General features: G+C 41.3%; 1 protein-coding gene across 1 annotated transcript in view; it reads left to right on the forward strand.

Moving 5' to 3' along the window:
• phf21b (PHD finger protein 21B) overlaps positions 1–21,596 on the forward strand; it is a 269,761-nt gene that overhangs the window by 172,921 nt on the left and 75,244 nt on the right. The window contains exon 6 of the mRNA XM_068050837.1: positions 6,500–6,844. Within this exon, the coding sequence (XP_067906938.1) occupies positions 6,500–6,844 (345 nt within the window). The remainder of the gene's footprint in view (positions 1–6,499; positions 6,845–21,596) is intronic.

Genomic DNA, 21,596 nt, shown 5'->3' on the forward strand with positions numbered 1-21,596 from the left:
TACAGGGTTATGGGTAAAAAGCTGGGGTGCCTAACTAAATTAGACAGCTTTTTCAAAGAACCAGCACAGCCATGACAGGCGGATGGCCTCCTTTGGCGCTGTAAGTTTCTATGATTCCAAAATAAAATAGGAAAAAAGTCAAAAAGCCAATTTTGTGGAATGGGAAGGAACAAATTTTTAGAGGGATGGAATAGATCTCGCTCAGATTATGCGAGAAAGTTTGCAGATAAAGTCGAGAAAACTGTTGGAAATATCTAAGTACAAGATGACTAAATATAGACCAAAAAAATTCTCACCAGGAAGAAAAACTGGAGTTCTATGGATTGAAAAGGTGAGGTGAAAAATTTATTTTAAAATCAACAGAGCAGAATTTCAGAAGAAATACTAATAAAAGCAAAAAAAAAGTAGAAGGGCTAAGAGAGAATATGAAAGAAAGACTGATTTCCCTCTGCTGCCAAATAGCACCAACAAAATAGGCCTTTAGAACATTTTTTTTTAACTGCAGCTGATGGTGGTAATGGGTGAAAACCCTACTGGATGGGGCAACCACTTGCAAGACCTACACTGAAATTTAATAGACTGTATGGTCCATCTGCCTGGAATTGAGGGCAGCACCACCTGCTTGGAAGCAGTTTCAGATTTACTGTGGAGTAATCTGTATTCAATTGAAAGGAAATGCTACAGTACTCCATGTCAACATACAGGAAGGATGATGTTCATAATCCTTCTACTGTGGCACAGTTTGCCTATACTGCTGACACTGGAATCACCAGATAATCTCAGTTCAATCTTTTGTAGGTGTACATGACAACAGTTAAGGATTTGAATGTCTGGCCATGAACCTGTTTGCCTCCCCAAACAATCTTCAACTCTTGCATTTCTGCTGAAGGACATGGGAAGTTGCTGTATGGGTTTGCTGTTTGTACCTGATAAAAGATACAAGTAGAAACAGTTTTTTAAAATGTGTTCACAGGTTGTAGGCTGGCATCCCTCGTTGCCCTGAGAATGCAGTGCTGGATTTTATTGAACTGTTGTAATCCTTGTGCTGCTGCAGATTTTCCTTTCAATTGCAAACAAGGCCTTTGCCATTCGTGATCTTATTGTGGATGATTGCATAGACATATGGCTTTGACAGAAATAGTTCAAGGGTGGCAACACTTTGTCCCTTACTGAATCCTCCCCACCTGGTTATACTTTCTACTACCTGCTTCGCCCAAGCCGTCAAGTGGTAGCATGGCCGTGATTGCCAAATTGCACCTTCTTTCTTCGCCTTACTCCTCCGGTATTTTCTCTTCCTTCAAGCACCTCGCCATGTTCCACCCCTCTCACCTCTCCTTTATATTCATATTGTCTACTGACACCCCCCACCAAAAGTTCCTCACTAAGGTAACTTGTCTGCCTCTGCACTGAGCAACTGCTCGTGCTCAATGGTTTTACTCTTTATCTTAGCTCCTTTGCCTCCTGTTCTTTGAATTCATTGATTTCCTGTCTTCCCTAAATTTCTCCCTCCATCTCTTTCTTATCCATACTTATGGCCAGACCCTTGATCTTGCCATTTTTTTCATGGCGTCTCTATACCTGTGGAGTGTATCACAGACTCTGTGATCTTGGACCATTTCCTTGTATCCCTTAGGATCCACATCCACCAACCAATTCCACCGCTTTGTGTTCATCCCTATTAAAAAAAAAACTTGCTACCCAAATCTGTGCCCATCTTACTTGCAACTCCCTGTTGTATCTCTCCAGTTAGGTTTTTGTGTCTCCAGTTAGGTTTCCATCCTTGCCACAGCACTGAAACAGCCTTAGCCAAAATCACAAATGACATCCTCTGACTGTAACGGTGGTGCACTATCCCACCTTGTTCTCCTCCCCCAACCTCTCTGTGACAATTTTGAAAATGCTGGTCCCTTTAATTAAACAGGACTCATTTCAGTGTTAAAGAGCAGGTGATGCTCATTATAGTTTTGTATCTAAGGGTGGGGATTTTGCCCAGTTGGGGAGTTGCCTCTGGACAGAGAGTTAGTCCAGAAGGAAAGAGTGGGAACTGATGTTTGGACTGAACTATGAATTGCCAATAAAACAGTTGTGGATCAGAGACTCCCATCGGCTTCCTCATTTTGGTGACTGGACGTCTACTTGTTTAACATCTGCAGCCTTTGACACGGTCGATCACACCATTCTTCTTCAACATCTTTACTCCGCTGCCTAGCTCAGTGGTATTTCTTTCACTTGATTCCACTCTTATCTGATTGTAGCCCAAGCATCTCCAGCAATTGCTTCGCTTCCTGTCTGTACTCGGTTACCTCTAAGATCCACAATGATTTGTCCTTGGCTCCTTTCACTTCTTCATCTAGGTGCTGTGCCTTGGTGACGTCATCCACGTACATATGATCAGTTTTTACACGCAAGATGACCAACATCAGCTGCACCTCAGCACAATTTTCTCCAGTTAAACATTGGGAAGACTGAAACCACCTTTTGTGTCTCACCACCAATTCCATTCCCTCCTCAGACATTGTCTCAGGATGAACTAGCTTGTTGCTAATCTGGTTCTGTTTGACTGCAAGCTACTCTTCATATGCTATATTTATTTCATACTTTTACCATCACAACATCAATTGTCTGTACTTCTGCATTAACCCAGCTGCTGCTGAAACTCTCATTCATCTCTCCATCACCTCCAGACTCGACTATTCCAATGCCACCCTCACTGGCCTCCCACTCTCCACCCTCAGTAAACTCATATAAAAGTCTGCTGCCTTCTATACTATATTTTGCACCAAATCCTGCACACCAATCACTCCTATCCTTGCTGATCTGTAGTTCCCTGTGTTTCTAATGTAAAATGATCACCTTTGTGTTTAAATGCCTTCACATTCTTTCCCCTCTCTATACCTGCTCCAGTCCTAGAAGACCCCCACCCTCCAAACTCATGTTCCTCTGATACTGACCATCTATCCATCCTTCTCTCTCTTTCCCCCCCCAACCACGCCAACTACCACTAGTGGCCATACCTTTAGCCATCTGGACCTCATACTCTAGAGTTACCTCCCTAATTACATTGGAGGTGCTATATAATGCAGGTCATTGTTGGCGTTCCATGATAATGTGATTTGCGGAATTCCAGGATTTTGTCTCAGTAACGATGAAGGAATGATACATGTCCAAGTCAGAATGGTGTACTTTGGAGGGAACATGCAGGCACACATTCTGGCAATGAATCAAGTCAATGCTTCTACTGTTGCAGAACAGTAGATCTTAGTTGAGGACCAAACATTTGCATCTGAACTAAAATATTCCCACAGTTGGTGGCTTATCAAAAGGCAACAGTTGCTAAAACAGGGTTTTCAATGTGTACCATGATCATTTAGCTCAGGGTATCCATTAGTGGGTCTTCTCACATTTGAAAAAGTTTTCACTGTCGTCTTCTACCATGTTGGTTGAACCTTTCTTGTATGATGTCCTTTGTATTCTGCAGTACCTGCAATTGCTCTCTCAAGACCCAATTTTGTTTGCATTTAGTTTGTTTATTTCTGTCTTCCATGACACATTTATACTTGGTTCATTACAAGAACGGCCATTGGTCTTCTGTTTTATGGAAGCTATTTCAAAATTATGTTCAGCTATTTCCAAGAATATTCACTATTTCCCAAATGGGACCTTAATTTTTTTATTCCATTATTCAAATCTCTTGTATCATGTGATTTTAAGTCTGCTCAAAGTCATTGGACTGCATGTCTCCATTGTAGATGAGCCATTTTGATTTTGTCATTTTGACATGGCAGTCTTCAGGATTGTGTAGCAGTTCAACTCAAAATTTGCTTCCTAGTTTTATTTGTCCCATTGTTTTAACTGCCACCACATTACTACTTACTCCTCAAAGTCCCCGAACTTACATTGCTGCACCAGTGCTATTATAGTATTGCAGATATTTATAGAACCTTAAGTTATAATGTTTCTTACACACAGCAGTTGCTGAAATCAGTTACTTATTTCCAGTGGTGCAAAGAATCAAGAAAAGCTGGTAACCAAGCAGCCCATAAAAGACACTGTGCACTGCAATTATGTATATTAAAAAAAAAAATGAGAGGGTAAGTTGATCCCGAGGAAGCAATCGGCTTCCAATTGGGCTGCCATATAGGGTAATCTTTACATGTTCGTTAAATACTGCTGTGTTGATTTGACTGCTGCATATTATGATTCCTTATGATTGATTCTTAGGTTTGATTTATTGTGGTTCCATCATGAGTAGCCACCCTGCAACCAATTTATGCTATTTGGTATCTTCCTACGGTAGATGTATGAAGAAATTGTAGGATGGTTTTTATTCTTGGAATGGTATGCATGCTTCACACATTACAATACTGCCAAACTATTCTCTAAGGTCATGCAAGGGCATAGATTTTTTGGTGATTACAGGTATTGAATTATTATTTAGATTCAGGCCAAAATAAATTGGTGCAATTGTGCAAGGTAGCTAATCTATCTTGAACCTGGTGCAGTCATAAAGGAAACCATTTCCATGGAATAATTGTAGCTGGATCTGGTATGATTATTTCCAAGTTGGTGTAATCCTAGACCCAAAACTAATTTGGCATAAATCGTTGCTAAATTGGCAATTTCTAGGACAGCTATTATAAGAATGGAAAAATTCATACGTACCTAATTTAAGATGGACAGTTTTACTTACCATGTAGCTATGTACTGAGTGCTTGGTGTTAGCACCAGTTATCAAAAAAAGCAATATTTTTGCATTCCCCTTACCCTAATGGGCAAGAAAACCCAGAAGTGGTACTTTTGATTATTCATTAGGCATATAAAGCATTACCATAGAAAATGTCTGCTTTAATTCATAATGAAATTCTAAACATATTGTTAGGACCAGGTGAGAAAGGTGTCAAGGGGTCTTTTCAACCTTCACTTGATCTTATTGTAACAGGGTTTAATTTTAAATGCACTGTGTTTTGAGCTATCCCCTTGGTGAATCCTTGTTCAACACTTGAACCCAAGAAATGAACACAACCAGGTTTAAAGAAGAGTGAAATTTATTAAACTTGCTTAAACACTAATTTGGTTAACACCCATACTAGCATGCACAGGCGATACACACATACAAATAGGGACAGAAAAGAGCAGAAGAAAAATAAAGTAGAGGTGTTTGAGGCAGTCTCTGAAGGGGGTTTCTTGTTGCTGTTGTGTTTCCAGCTGGCCGTAGAGTCTTTGATTGTAGACAGCTCTTACTTTTCGTTGGGGCCCAGTATTCTTCTTAAACCTTGTTCACGCAGGAGACTTTTCTCTCTTTGAGTTTACTTGTCTTCCATGGTTTCCGAAGCTGGTGAGAATGAGATGAGAGTAGTCAGGAGAGAGGTCTTTTCCAGTCCAGGAGCAAACAGCTTTCTGAGTTCAAACCTCTGGCAGGTGCAAATTCAAAATAAACTCCCAACAGTCAGTTAGTCATATGACTAAACTGGTCTGACCACGTCTGTTTATGTTTTCAGCTATTTTAGCAGTTAACCTGGAATGCTTCAATGTCTAGTAATATAAAGTCCACTGTGGATTAAATTGGAGCAGGGAGTATCCCCTTTGTCCATTCCAAGTACTGTCTGTTACTATGCAAATGTCTTTCCAGTCAGGGGCTTAGCAATTCCTTGTGATAGGCCCTCTTTTCTTCACAGCCACAATTTTAAGTTTTAATGTTCATGTGGCAAAATAATGTGTGCCTCAGTCTTGGCAGGTGGGGGCCTGGGTGACAACATGTATCAAGAACACATTTAGAAATTTTCTATAGATAATGAACAGCAAGAACCTTTCTTTCCTCAACTCCCTACCCCTGGAGGGTTCCAGATCTGATGTTCGGCCTATGCTAAATTAATTGATCTTAGTCAGGTTGCATTGGGGACACTACAGATAGCCTCAGTGTCTTTTGACTAGGGACAAGTAAAATAATCCAGGATTTCCACTTGTAATTGTCAGTTAGTGACCATTTGCTGGAAAGTACTTGAGTGATTGCCAGATGAAAACAGAATTATCTTTGACTATGATCTTCCCTTTGGTAAAATTGTCTACTGGCATTTCTTGTGAAAACTCATTCACATGCCACTCTGTTGAAGTGCTGGGAAGCTGTCCGTGCTCAGGTATCCTAATGCTTGCATGTGTCGCACTTAAAATATAAATCATAAATTTAAACCAAGGTTTTTGGAACATGCAAAAGGAGGACTCTGCGCTTGTTCTTTAGCTATTCAACACACAATATTTAGCTTTAGTGATTTCAGTAACTACAGATTCTGTTTTGTGAAGCATGTACCTTAATTCAAGTTGTTTCTGGCTGTCCTATATCAAAGAAATGCATGCATGTATATAAACGGTTGTTCATGATGTTAGGCTGCTTGTTAAGCATAGACAACGCTTGAGTAAAGCAGAGTGAAAGTTTTAATCAACTATTTAAGGAAATAATTTTTAAAATCTGTTTTAGGATATTATGATTTGCCTGTTTCTGCAGGTTAGGCCAAAGACCCTGATTCCAGACAGCCTCTCAGTCACTCTGTGCCGTGACCAGACTTCCAGTCAGCCTCAGTCTCTTCAGAAGACCACTGTAGTCAGCATCAAGAACCCAAGTCCCGCTCTTCCTAATGCCATCAACACTGTCAACCATTTGCAGACACCAACTGGCCAAACACAAAGTTTTGCAGAGTCACCATTGGTCTCCACACCAATCAGCAGTGCTGGCGTGGCTTTTGCAATCATTTCTGCTTCGCCAAACAATGGCAGCTCCATGAGCAGCAATACTGTCTCCCTGACCAGTGACACTATCAGTGTCCAACCTCTTCTACTCAGCACAGACAAGGTAAGGGACAGCTTTTGAAGAAAATGTTTGACAAAGGGAAAATAAACAAATCTGGTACAGTCAGACCAGACTATAATATATTTGTATGTAATCCAGAGATAAATGAATCCAGTTCCAATCTTGCGGTGTTCTAATTTATTGCATTGCCCTTTCTGCATCCTCAGTCAATGGTATTGTTTCCCAAGTGGCTATCAGGCCGATTTTAAATTACAAAACACTCTCAAATGCATCTGCATGGTGCTCATCAATGACATCACTGGAATGAACTAACAGTAAGAGAGGCTCTCCATGAGTGCAATAAAATTGACCTTTTATGGAAAATAATGTTTTTTTTTTAAATTTTGGAATACATACGAATATACAAATTAAGAGCAGGAGTAGGCTACGCGACCCTCGAGCCTGCTCCACCATTCAACAAAATCATTGCTGATCTGATTGTAACCCCAACTCCACATTCCCACCTACTCCTGTAACCTTTCACCCCCTTGCTTATCAAGAATCTATCTACCTCTGCCTTAAAAAAATATTCAAGGACTCTGCTTCCACTGCCTTTTGAGGAAAAGAGTTCCAAAGACTCACGACCCACAGAGAAAAAATTTCTCCTCATCTCTGTCTTAAAAGAGCGACCCCTTATTTTTAAACAGTGATCCCCTAGTTCGAGATTCTCCCGCAAGAGGAAACATCCTTTCCACGTCCCCTCAGGATCTTATACGTTTCAATCAAGTCGCCTCTTACTCTTCTAAATTCTAGCGGATACCAGCCTAGCCTGTCCAGCCTTTCCTCATAAGACAACCTGCCCATTCCAGGTATTAGTCTAGTAAACCTTCTCCAAACTGCTTCCAACACATTTACATCCTTCCTTAAATAAGGAGACCATTACAGTACTCCAGATGTGGTCTCACCAATGCCCTGTATAACTAGCATAACCTCCCTACTTTTATATTCAATTCCCCTAGCAATAAATGATAGCATTCTATTAGTTTTTCTAATTACCTCTGTACTATTCTTTTGTGATTCATGCACTAGAACACCCAGATCCCTCTGCTTCTCGGAGCTCTGCAATCTCTCACCATTTAGATAACATGCTTTTTTTATTCTTCCTGCCAAAATGGACAATTTCACATTTTACCACATTATATTCCATTTACCAGATTTTTGCCCACTCACTTAACCTTTTTTATATCCCTTTGTAGCCTCCTTATGTCCTCTTCACAACTTACTTTCCTACCTATCTTTGTGTCATCAGCAAATTTAGCAACCATACATTCGGTCCCTTCATCCAAGTCATTTATATAAATTGTAAAAAAATTGAGGTCCCTGTGGCACACCACTTGTTACATCTTGTCAACCAGAAAATGACCCATTTATGCCGACTCTTTGTTTTCTGTTAGCTGGCCAATCTTCCATCCATGCCAATATCTTACCCACTATACCATGAGCTTTTATTTTCTGCAGTAACCTTTGATGTGGCACCTTATCAAATGCCTTCTGGAAATCGAAGTAAAATATAGCACAGCACATGTTACTTCTTCAAAGAACTCCAATAAATTGGTTAAACATGATTTCCCTTTCACAAACCCATGTTGACTCTGCCTGATTACCTTGAATTTTTCAAAATGCTCTGCTATGATATCTTTAGTAATAGCTTCCAACATTTTTCCTATGACAGATGTTAAGCTAACTGGCCTGTAGTTTCCTGCTTTCTGTCTCGCTCCCTTTTTGAATAAAGGAGTTACATTTGCTATTTTCTCATCTAATGGAATCTTCTCCGAATCTAGGGAAGTTTGGAAATTTAAAGCCAACGCATCAACTATCTCGTTCGCCACTTCTTTTAAGATCCTAGGATGAAGTCAATCAGGACCTGGGGACTTGTCAGCTCGCAGCTGCAGCAATTTGCTCTTTACAACTTCCCTTTTCTTGAGTTCCTCCCTGCCTTCCATTTCCTGACTTACATATATTTCTGGGATGTTGCTTGTATCTTCTATAGTGAAGACCGATGCAAAATACCTGTGCAATTCATCTGCCATGTCCTTATTTTCCCTTATTAGTTCTCCAGACTCACTTTCTATAGGACCAATGCTCACTTTGTTAACTTTTAAAAATATCTATAGAAACTCTTACTATCAGTTTTTATATTTCTAGCTAGCTTTCTCTCGTACTCTAATTTTTCTCTCCTTATTAATCTTTTATTCATTCTTTGCTGTTTTTTTATATTCTGTCCAATCTTCTGACCTGCCACCATCTTTGCACAATTATATGCTTTTTCTTTAAGTTTGACACTATCTTTAACTTTTTTAGTTAACCACCGAATGAGGGACTACATTGGAAAAAGTATTCTTCCTTCTCCCTGTCGACTTCCCTCCCTGTTTAGCTACATGGAAGAATTTGCATCATGTAAATTCATAACCATTATCTTTGCAGCATGCAGTTTCTTGGTCTGGATAACTTGATCACTACAGTTCTTAACAAAATGTCTTGTCTCAGCGCAGAATGAATGATAGCACATTAGTCTGCTTTTCCAGTCTAATATTCCCTTCCATGGCTTTTGATGGTGATGCTGCCACAAACTGAAACATCTAGGGAGAGTCACAGCTTGCCATTACTAGAAATGGTTGGCAGCATTGACTGCACCCCAGTAATTGAGTTGGGAAGGAGTGGGTAGAATTAAAACAAAATTGCCAAAATCATTAAAAAGAAGGAAATTTTAACTTTTTTAGGAATATATAAACAGAATTGTTTCCACAGTGCAGCATTCATTACAACAGTTTTGTTTAAGGAACCCATCAATCAAAAGTGATTACTTGCTTTTATGTAGCACTTTAATGCGATAACATATCCCAAGGTGCTTTACAAGAGCACTAGCAAACAAAATTTGACACCAAGTCCCATAAGATATTAGGACAGATGACCAAAAGCTTAAGGCAGTAGTTCCTATGGAGCATCTTAAAAAAGGAGGGTGAAGTAGAGAGATGGAGAAGTTTAGAGAGGGAGTTTCAGAGCTTAGGGCTAGTCAGCTGAGGCACGGCTGCCAATGGTGCAGCGATGAAAATTGGTAATGCATAAGAGAAGTGCAGAGATCTTGGAGCATTGTAGGGCTGGAGGAAGGTACAGCGATAGGAAGGGGGAAAACCTATGGAGGGATTTGAAAACCAAAATGAGAATTTTAATATGGAGGCTTTTCCGCAATGTTCAGCGAGCATGAGGGTGAGGGGTGAACGGGATTTGGTGCAAGTTAGGATGCGAGCAGCAAAGTTTTGCATGAGCTCCAGTTTATGGAGGATGCAGGAGAACATTGGAATTGTCAAGTCTAGCAGTAGCAAAGGCATGAGTGAGAGTTTAAGTAACAGGCGAGCTGAAGCAGGGGCGGTGGCAGACTAAGTTACGGAGGTCAAAGTAGGCAGTCTCAGCGATTGAGCGGATAGGGGTCAGATATTCCTATGGGAGTCAAGTAGGACAACAAGATTGCAAGCGGCCTGGTTCAGCTTCAGATAGTGGCCAGGGGAAGGGATGATCCGTGGCGGGGACCAAAGACAATTCCCAATATTTATTTGGAGAAAATTTCTGTTCATTGAATACTGGATGGTTCATAAGCTGTGCAACTTATTCATTCTGTACTGCTGCATTCTCCAAACTCCATTATTAGAGTATTTGATTGGATCTATGGACATACTGAGTCATTTTCAGTGCAATAAGAGTTCTCCATAGCACTGTTCTGTCAACTGGAGAATACAACATGTAGTGGACAATGTTTAATGAAATCTGAGTTCCATTTTTACTGCATGGTATTCGAGGTCCTATAGTAGTGTTTTGGGAATCAAATTTGATAACTGATCATTTTTCCATGGAAACGAAGATGATTATTATATGGTTCTTAAGGCACGTATACTTTATTAGCGCAGGATAGAGTGGAAGATAGTGGGAAGGTGTTTACAGTTGTAGGTAGGTAGAACGTGAACATAGCATGGGAGAAAAGGGGTGGAATTGGAAGGCTTTGTAAGATTTAGCATTAGTGAGGTGGGTGCTCTGTTGATTTAGGTCACAGAGGGGTGGATGCTACTGGTTTTTATGGAAGTGCAGTGGTGGTGCTCAATTTGGTAATACTGCAGAAGTGGCGTTAGGTTTGGTAGAGTGGGTGATGGTGCTGAGTTTGATTTGGCCAAGTTGGCATATGCGCAGTTTTATACAATGGGAATCTTGACTGCAAAGTTTGGGCTCTATAGCACTGGTTGTTTTGGTGTGACCAATGCCATTTTAGAACCCAAAAGGTTTTCACGCTGCTTTCGCTCATATCTGTCGCAGAGCATGCCAAACACTATCTTGATGAGGGCGTTAGCACAAGCATGATGCATACACGCGTGAGGTGTGCAGAGCAGGCAGATCATGATGTCACTCTTCATGTAACACTGATTTGACCCTGGTGCTGCCATTTTGAACCTCGCCTCTTGTTAACAACCTCTCAAACACATGTGCAGCTGTGTATTTTTAACCGCTAGAAAGACCCCCTACCAACTCAATTTAAAGAGATCATTAACAAATTGGAGCTTAGTTGCTGATGATTTTTTTCTGGTGTTTTGTGGAGTTGCTGACAGTTGGTGAAATCAGCAGCAAGTGGTGCTGCACATGGGGAAGGCATTGCTTAAGATCATAAGAAATAGGAGCAGGCCATTTGGCCCCTCAAGCCTGTTTTCTGTCTTCCTCTCTTGAATAGAGGTATTATATTTGCATTTTTCCAATCTACTGGGACCTTCCCACAATCCACTTCCCTTAAGACCCTAGGATGCAGGTCATCAGGTCCAAGGGACCTTTTGGGCTTTAGTCCCATTTTTTTTCCTAGTACTTTTTCTCTGGTGATAGTGAAGTTCTTCCCTTCCTTTTGCCTCTTGATTTTCTACGATTCCTGGGATGCTTTTTGTGTGTTCTACTGTGAAGACAGATACAAAGTGCTTGTTCAAAGTCTCTGCCAATTCCTTCTTTCCCATTATTAGTTCCCTGGTCTCTTCCTCTAAGGGACCAACGTTTACTTTAGCTACTCTCTTTTTATATATTTGTAGAAGCTTTTACTGTCTTTTTTTTATATCTCTTACTAGTTTACTCTAATACTCTTAATTTCTCGCTCTTTATTTTTTAAAATCATCCTCTGCTGGTTTTTAAAATTTTCCCAGTCTTCTGGCCTACCACTTATCTTTGCAGCATTGTACACCTTTTCTTTGAATTTGATACCATCCTTAACTTCCTTAGTTATCCACGGATGGTGACTCCTTCTCTGTCTTTCTTTCTCAATGGAATATATCTTTGTTGAGAGTTATGAAATATCTCCTTAAATGCTTCTCTACTGTCTTAGCTTTTAATTTATTTTCCCGGTCCACTTTAGCCAACTGTGTCTTCATACACTTGTAATTGCCTTTATTTGAGCTGAAGACACTTGTTTCAGACCCAAGTTTCTCATCCTCAAACTGAATGTGAAATTCTATCATGTTATGATCACTCTTACTAAAAGGATCCTATACTATGAGGTCATTTATTAATTCTGTCTCATTAAACATAACCAGGTCTAAAATAGCCTGCTCCCTGTTTGTTTCCAGGATGTATTGTTCTTAGAAACAGTCTCTTAAACACTCTATGAACTCATCTTCCAGGCTACCTTTGCCAATTTGTTTAGTCCAATCGATATGAAGATTAAAATTGTCCACGATTATTGCAGTACCTTTCTTACAAGCCCCATTATTTTTAGATTTATACTCTTTCCTACAGTGTAGCTCCTATCAGGGGGCCTATTAATTACTCTTCCCAGTGACCTTTCTCCCTTTGCTATTTCTTATCTCCACCCAAACTGATTTTACATCTTGATCTTGCGAACCAAGATCATTTTTCACCACTATACTGATCTCATCCTTTATTAACAGAGTTACCCCACCTCCTTTTCCTTCCTTCCTATCCTTCTAAAATATCAAAGACCCTTGAATATTTAGTTCCCAGACTTGGTCACCTTGCGATGGCTGTAATGTAACGGCTATCATATCATACCCATTTATTTCTATTTATGCTTTCTATATATCCATCTTTTTACGAATGTTACATGCAATCAGATAAAGAGCCTTGAATTCTGTCATTTTTTCCATATTTCCCTACTCTGACCTTATTTGATGGTGCACTCTTATGTTTGTTTGCTCTTTCCCTTCCTGTCACACTCTGGTTATCATTACCCGTATCACTACCCTGAATATTGCTTTGATCTTTCTTGTTACCTTTCTAAATTTCCCCTCACCTGAACCCTTCCCTTCCGTCCCCTGCTATTTAATTTAAAGCTCTGTCTTCAGCCCTAGTTATATGATTCGCCAGGACACTGGTCCCAACACAGTTCAGGTAAAAGCCATCCCAACAGTACAGCTCCCTCTTTCCCCAGTACTGGTGCCTGTGCCCCAAGAATCGAAACCCATTTCTCCCAAACCATTGACGACGTTATTTAATCTATGCTAATTTGCGCTTGGCTCAGATACTAATCTAAAGATGGATTTTGTGCTACTTACTCCTTATTCAAAGCCTCCTGTAGTTATACTAGCTGGAATTTCAGAGACATGAGTCAGGGCCTGCTGACTAGGGAACCAATAGTAACTAGCTACCTAATTAACTGTTCAGTTGACACGAGCAAGCAGCTTGATAACCACTAAGATTGAAAGAAACTACAATTTAATGCTAAAGTTAAGGTTAAATGCGAAATGCAAACTTGACTAGATTTTAGAAAGAGATCAACCTTTGAGATTCCCATACTTACCAAAATCCTGAGTTCAACACTGTCTCAGAGGACTCAGTCGAGCTAGACTTCATGCTACATTGCTTGTGAGCATTCTGAGCACATCAATTATGGGGTCTATGGTAGCAATCTCTTTGGGCTGTACCATGAGAGGGACATAGTGCAGATTCAGCAAATAAAAGGACAAGATGCTACCTCCACCTGTTGTGTGATTTAAGAGTGATATCCCTTTAAGATCATAGTATGCTAATGAGTTAAGTACCAGGACACAGTCAGGTGACTCAGAGCCAAAGTCACACTGCAACTATAACACCTAGTGGCAAGTTCAGTAAATAGTTAGCTCTGTACTGTATATAATAGTTAGCTGTAATAAACCTGTTTTGAGATCTTCAACTAACTGGACTCCAGGCATCACATTTATGTTGCATCTGACAACATAAAGGAACTCATTACATGGTGGCAGCTGTGGTGAGAAAACAAAGTCTAGGTTTCAAGACCACAGGCAAAAACAGCCACTGGAGAGGAAGTTTAAAAAATACTGGCTCAAACAGGAAAAAAAACCACACTTCAAGCTGTAGAAGACAGAGTTCAGAACGACAGGCTGCAAGTAAATCGAGTGAGTCACAGTGCCAACAGGCGAGGGATACTGTTTTTGGAAAAAAAAGCTTTGAAGTCCTTCAAAAGATCGATTCTTTTTCAAAAGCTCTGAAGTGCTTAAAATTTCTTTTTTTTTTTTTAAAGCCTCCTTTTAAAAAAAAAAGCAGAATACCCGACTCCCCTCCCAGGCTGATTGAGGTTGGTTCCATTACAGGAGGTGTCTGTTAGAAAAAATGTGGGAAAACCCTGATCTCTGCAGAACCTCATCCATTTAACAAAAGTTTTTTAAAGAACGATTAAACCACTCGAGCCTGAATAACAGCTTCCATTCACAAAACTGCAGTTAAAAAAAAAACTCTCAAAACCAGTCGAGTATGAACTCTAGCAGCTAGTGAACAGCAATGCAAACAGACCATCTTAAGTGCTACAAAAACAAACTCTATTTTTGAAAAGATATTGAACTGCCTATTGGACAGCTGTGTAAACATAACAGGCTTAGTGCTGGAAGCAAGATAAACACACAGCACTAGCAAACACCTGCTCCTGTTAATCAAAGCACCAAGCCTAAGTAACTGCTTCTTAAAGGGGAAGCAGTGCAGAGTCATAGAACAAGTCTTAAAGCAAGTATTAAGCAAAGGAACAGCAGGAAGATGGATATCAAATTTCCCAGCATGAACTGGAAGGCCATGGATATCCTATCTGTGTTCCAACTTTTCAAACAATGAATGCAGTTATGCTTTATAGACCAAGTAATTGTAGAAACAGGCTGCAAAAGTACTAATAGCAGTTGGAAATGAGGGATTACATAGAATCAATACCTCTGGCTTATCTGAAGAAGACCAGAAAGATCCTACAAAGATATGGAAAGTGTTGGAAGATCCGCTCTGAATACAAGTAAATTTTAGAATTCACTGCCTAGAATTGATGTCCTATAGACAGCAACCACAGGAATCAGTAGACCAGTTCGTCAGTAGATGCCATAGTAAGGGCAATGACTGCGACTTCTCAGAAGCTGAGCTATCAAACTGAATAATGGAGCTGGTGATTGCCTCAACACCCATTGAAGCATTTCAGAAAGACCTCTTGGAGAAAAAGAAAAGTCACAGCATTGATGCGCTGCTTGAAGATGGCAGGAAATACAAAACCATTGTAGCTGGACACAGCAACTGCAAGCACTACATGAAGCCAACAGTGTCGGCACGATAACCAGGTCGAAAAGATCAAACAAGCTATGTGCTAACTGTGGTTGTTCCCACTCACGGCAAAGTTGTCCTGCATTTCAAGATCTGTGCAAGGAGTGCGGTGCAAAAAGACACTGGGCCCACCTATGCAAGAAATCTGGCTCCAAAGACGCAGCCAGAAGTCACAGTAGGACAGCAGCAAACAGAAGAGAGGTGCAACAACAGGGTAACAGCAGCAAAAGAAAGCACCAGAGACCTACATAAACGCAAGCCGATACACGAGATCCATAGTGAAAACCTGAGACAAGACTCCGAGAGAAGCAATTCTCAGTCAAAAGATGAGCAGGCATTCCACATTGTAAACCTGACACATCATGTTGATGAAGCCAAGCAACTGGAAGCATTCACCACTATTAACATCATGTGCCCAAAGAAGGCTGGCAAACACACACTTAAGGTTAAGATTGACACTGGCGCTAGTGCAAATATCCTACCAGTCCGAGTCCTGAAAGATATGTACTGGAATCGTTGGAAATCAATCATACAACTGACACCTGCCAAGTTATCTGCATACAACGGGCTACCCATTCCTTGCAGTGGCACACTGACAATACAGTGCAGCTGTGGCAAGCTGATATGGAAATCACAAATATTCTATCTAGTAGACATGAACAGACCAGCAGTGGCAGAACTACCAGCATGTAAGAACCTCAACATTGTGACCATCCACGAGGTCACCAAGGTACCCACTACAGAAGAGACCAAAGGTACCCACGTTGAGTCGGTCCACGACCTGCAACAATATACCCGGGCAGGTTCGACACCATTGTAAATTTCAAAGGCGATGCCGTATTGCACCTCAGAGAGGATGCAATTCCGTCAATAGATCCTCCCAGAAAGTGCAGCATGCACATACAAGAAAAGATTAAGCACGAATTAGATGCTATGGAATGCAATGGCATCCACCGTGTGCATCATCACACAGACTGGTTCAGCTCAATCATATGCATACTGAAAAAGTATGGAGTAATCAGGGAATGTCTAGATCCGAGGTATCTAAACCTCTCCCAAAAGAGGTGCCCCCACAAGATTCTGACATGAGAGGAAGTTTACAGGGACCAAATTCTTCTCCCAGTTGGATGCTAAACATGGTCAGTACACCTAGCTAAGGAATCTCAGGAAGTCACCACCTTAAAGACACCATTTGGAAAATATGCCTTCCAGAGACTTTGGCTTATCTGTCAGTCAAGATCTGTTTCAGCAACATGTGGACAGAATTATCGAAAAAGTGCCAGGCTGCATATGCATTGCCGATGGCATTGTGGTAATGGGCAAAACCAAAGAAGAACGTGATCAAAATCTCCATTCAGTGATGGCAGTAGCTCGTAACAAAGGGCTCGTTTTGAACAGCAAGAAGTGCCAGGTGAATGTAAGTCAGAGCAATTTCTTTGGCTGCATCTATTCCGGTTGTGAAATCTGTCCTGACCCAGGCAAAATCGAAGATGTAAGGCATATATCCACCCCACAAGACAAGGAAGACCTCCAGAGATGTCTTGGATTTTTCAACTTCTTGGCACCATACATTCCAAATTTTTCTGACAAAGCATCATCGCTGAGACAGTTTTTAAAGGAAGACATACCATTTAAATGGCAGGAGGACCATCAGCATATGTTTGAGTCTCTCAATCAAGCATTGTCAGTAGAAACCCGTACCCTGCCAACCCAAGGAAGAAGACAGTTCTGGAAGTCGACGTCTCACGGAAAGGGCTAGGAGCGTGCATCCTACAGGATGGCAAACCAATTTGAATTTGGGTCCAAATGTTTATCCTCAGCACAGTCCAATTACTCAAACATAGAGCATAAGACACTTGCTCTCTGGTATTTTGGATCACTGGGTTCCACACCTACCTGTTTGTAAGCAGTTCATGGTAGAAACTGACCACAAACCACGAGGTGATCTATCGCAAACCATTGACAAGCGCACCACCTCAATTACAGCGACTCTTAGTGAAAGTACAGGGGTACGACTTCGACGTCTGCTATAAATCAGGTACCAAAATGGTCACCTCAGATTCCATTAGTCCCTTGGTCCAAAACTGACCTATTTTCCGTTAATGGAGAAGAATTTATCTTAGTCACTGACTATTTTTCCAAATTTCCAATTGTTAGGTCAAAGACACTTTGTGTGCAATATTCAGTCTATTCGGTGTACCTGAAGAAATCATTTCTGACAATGGGCTGCACTATACAGGCAAACCTTTCAGGGATATGTGCACCAAATGGAGCGTGAACCATGTGACATCCTCACCGCATTACCCAAAGTCTAATGGTCTCAGCAAGCAAACGGTTCACACAGTCAAAGCACTTATCCTGCCATGCTCCATCTCAGAACTACACCTATAGATATGGGCTTACTGTCACCAGCAGAGATAATGTTTGGCAGACAAGTGCGGGCAACTCTGCCAAGCTATCATCTGTCCAAGTTCTCCAAGATGCAGGAGACACTGCTCGAAAAACAGGGGAGAATGAAGATGGTGCATGACTGACATGCAGGGGTGGAACTAACTCAGCTACATGTAGGGCCAAAGATCAGGGTCATACGCCCCACAATGAAAGCATAGTTGCCTGCAGAGGTGTCTGGAGTGTGCGGTGAGCCTAGGTCCTATGAGATTACAACATCTAGAGGAGCAATGTTGAGAAGGAACCGAAGCCAACTGAGGGAGGTGTGTAGTACTCCAGTTGTGCACGGCGGACTCGAGGGAGCACTCTTCGACAGTGGGGGTGTGACAGAACAACAAGACGGCAGCCAAAGCATTGACAACATGGCTGTAAACCCTGGACACCCAAGACAAGCCACGTCCCCAGAAGTTCATATCCTAAACAGATCTGGAAGAGTTGTCAAACCACCAAAACGATATATGGAATCTTAAGCTTCTGCACATATAAATTTCACAATCTCTATACCCATGTAAATAATTTTATCTAATTTTGTGTTATTTTACTTTTAGCATACGAGACTTTCCTTTGGAAAGAAAGGGCATGCTGGATGATTGCCTTTAAGATCTTAGTATGCTAATGAGCTAAGTGCCAGGACACAGTCATGTGACTTGGAGCCAGAGTCACTCTGCAGCAATTACACCGAGAGGCAAGTTCTATAAATAGTTAGCTCTGTACTGTATACAATAGCTGTAATAAACCTGTTTTGAGATCTTCAATTAACTGGACTCCGGGCATCTCATTTATGTTGCATCAGACAACATAAAAGAACTTCTTACGCCATCTAAGCCAGGAGCAGTGTGTTTGGCGTCTGCGATTCAAAAAGGAGCTGGTCACAAAATTCTGCCATTTCTTGGAACCAGACCTTTAGCCCGAGAGGAGGGTGAGGACACCACTGCTAGTGAAGGTTACTATAGTCCTCAATTTCTTAACATCTGGATCCTTCCAGGCTGGAACAGGCGACATGTCTAACATCTCCCAGTTAACCATCCATGACTGGATCAAAGAGGTGACGAAGGCTCTTTATGCAAGGAGAGAAGACTTTATTGTCTTCTCTCTGAGCAGAGAGAAGCAGACGGAGTGTGCACGTAGCTTTGCCAAGATAGCAGGTTTCCCCATGGTGCAGGGTGCCGTTGACTGCACACATGTGGCTTTGCAGGTTCCGCACATCAATGGTGAGATGTACCATAACAGCAAAGGTTAACACTCGCTGAATAAGCAGTTGGCATGTGGCAACGCTCAGTACATCATGCTGGCAAATGCCCCCTATCCTGCCACAGTCATGATGCATTATAAAATAAATAAAAATCTAATATCCCATGCAATACTCAACTTAATCACCTTTGGGCATACTCTTTGTGCCTGTTTTACAGATGTCTTTGTGTTCCTAGTGTTCCTACAGAGTGCTACCCCGTGGCTGCAGCGTGGCTGTTAGAAGGCTGCTGTCTTTCCATGGGGGAGACTGCAGATCGCCTTGCAGGACACCCTCGAACAGCTCTGGGCCCCAATGGCCTGGCTTTGGACTGCACCATTTCAACATGGGCAGCTTGGACAACAGCAAGGGAATTGGTGGAGTGCTAACATGAGTGCTGTCATCCTGAGAGAGGACAGCAGGTTCGAGCTCCATGGAACCACTGCCACTAGCCCGAGGCGAGGCCTCAGCAGTCTGAATAATCTGCTGGTACACACATTGCTGGACTGCTGTGAGACCCTGAAAGCTCCTTTTGAGCACTGTTATCTGCAACCCTGAAGGCAGTAATTTGAGCTTGCATGGCAACAAGCTGACATTTCATGACCTCAGTCTGAGCTTCTAATGCAGAACTCAAAGATTGGTGGCTTCTACTTGTCCAACAATTGAAGCTAAGACATTGGCCCCCAGATGCTGTATTGTGGTCAGCTGCGCAAGTACTCTCATGAAGTTGGCCACCACTTCCACACTGGAAAGGATGGGCTGCAAGCTCTGCATGAAGCCCTGTGCCAAGTTCGAGCCAGACTCCTTCATGCTGCTCGTCAGTAACAGCAGTCTTTCTGGGGCCAGACCTCAAGCATTTCTGTGTGTATGCCCATCAGTCTTTTTTTATTATTCGCCCTATAGAAGTGCTCATCTGAGTCCCCTGCTGCAGAACTTCCCTCTGAGGAGTTGGCACCTATGCTATCCTCTCCCCCAATCTTGTCTGCAGTCCACCAGTGTTTCGTGTGCAGATCCCACTTATAAGCTACCCTTTCAATTTTGCATAGTGCCAGCATATGAGCTGGTGCCTGCAAGTGTGAAATTGAGTGTTGCTGTTTCTTCAGTGTTAAATTCCAGAAAGCTTGTTATCGAAGGATAATGCTGGAGCTTCTATTTACTCAGTTTCACTTTTATTGTGCACAAAGGATTACAAACACGTAGCTCCTCACTCAAAACCTTCTCCAGTCTCAGTGAGTGTCTGCTTATAAGTGCTCAACTAAAACCCCAATTAACACCCTTTACCCGCATATGATCAAACCATTGACACACAATTAACAGATTCCCTTCTTTCTTTTTACAATACAACTTGGATTAACATGCTCAAAGAACATTTCAAAATAAATTCCATATTATGCACAAGGTATTAACGTGCTCAAAGAGCATTTCAAAATAAATTCCATATTGGGTACAAAGAATTACATTGTGAGACGACCCTCCTCTAGCACCTCTAGCAATTGCTTTGTCCTCGCATTTTTTTTTGTTGAAACTATTGGATAGCTGATGACTTGCATCTACCCATTTAAGTTTGGAGAATTTCTTTCTCTCCAGCATTTGTTTCAATCCAGCAAGGCCAATACGTAGCCTTTTCTCACTGACACTTTTTATAGAGTGTATATTGTCTCACAAAGAACAATTATCCACATAACGTTCAATGGGTATCCTATCGTCAGTATGTCCCTTGTTCAGAATTTCACCCAAAATATTTGACAAATAGAACCCCATATCCACTGCCTCCACAGTGTTTCCGCAGCTAAAGTGCTTTTAACCACCCGTTTTATTTTCTTAGCTTCCCAAGCTAAAGGACAACATATCCCATTTTCGCCTATCAAAAATATTATGAAGCCAACTGCACTCAAATACCCATCAGCAAGATTAGCCTGTGAAGCATCACTAAAAATTACTAGCTTCATGTTCTTTGGGTCACCTAACTTCAGTACACATTTCTCCAGATTTAGTTTTTTCAGCGTTTTATTTGCCCTTAAAGCATTCTCAATTTTTGGATGTTTCATCATCGTGCTTAATTGCAGCATATCAAAACTAACATCAGATCTAATCTGAGAGCCCAACCAGTTTAATTGACCCACCAGGCTTCGCAATTGCTTAATCTCTGGTTTAGATAGATCATCATCTTTCTATGATGACTTAACATGATTAACCAGGATGGAAGTAACATTCTCTAAGTAGGATTGTTGATTCAGACTTATTCCAGACTTCGTCTGCTTAATATCTAAACCAATATATTAAAAGGCCCCACAAGCCTGACTTCCAATCTTAAATTCTGCCCTAATCTTATTAATAACATATTTCTCAAAATCTGCAGTGCCACCCCATAAGAAATCATCAATGTGCATCATGAAGATGCCTGAAAATTTCCCTTTATGATGCCAATAAAACATTGCGGGATCTGCTTTGAGTTGAACACAACCAATTTTCAACAAAACAGATCTCACCAAGAAATACCTCACCCTGGAAGCATCATTGAGGCCATAGACACAT

Source organism: Heterodontus francisci, chromosome 18, assembly GCF_036365525.1.
Source record: "Heterodontus francisci isolate sHetFra1 chromosome 18, sHetFra1.hap1, whole genome shotgun sequence".
NCBI lineage: Eukaryota > Metazoa > Chordata > Chondrichthyes > Heterodontiformes > Heterodontidae > Heterodontus > Heterodontus francisci.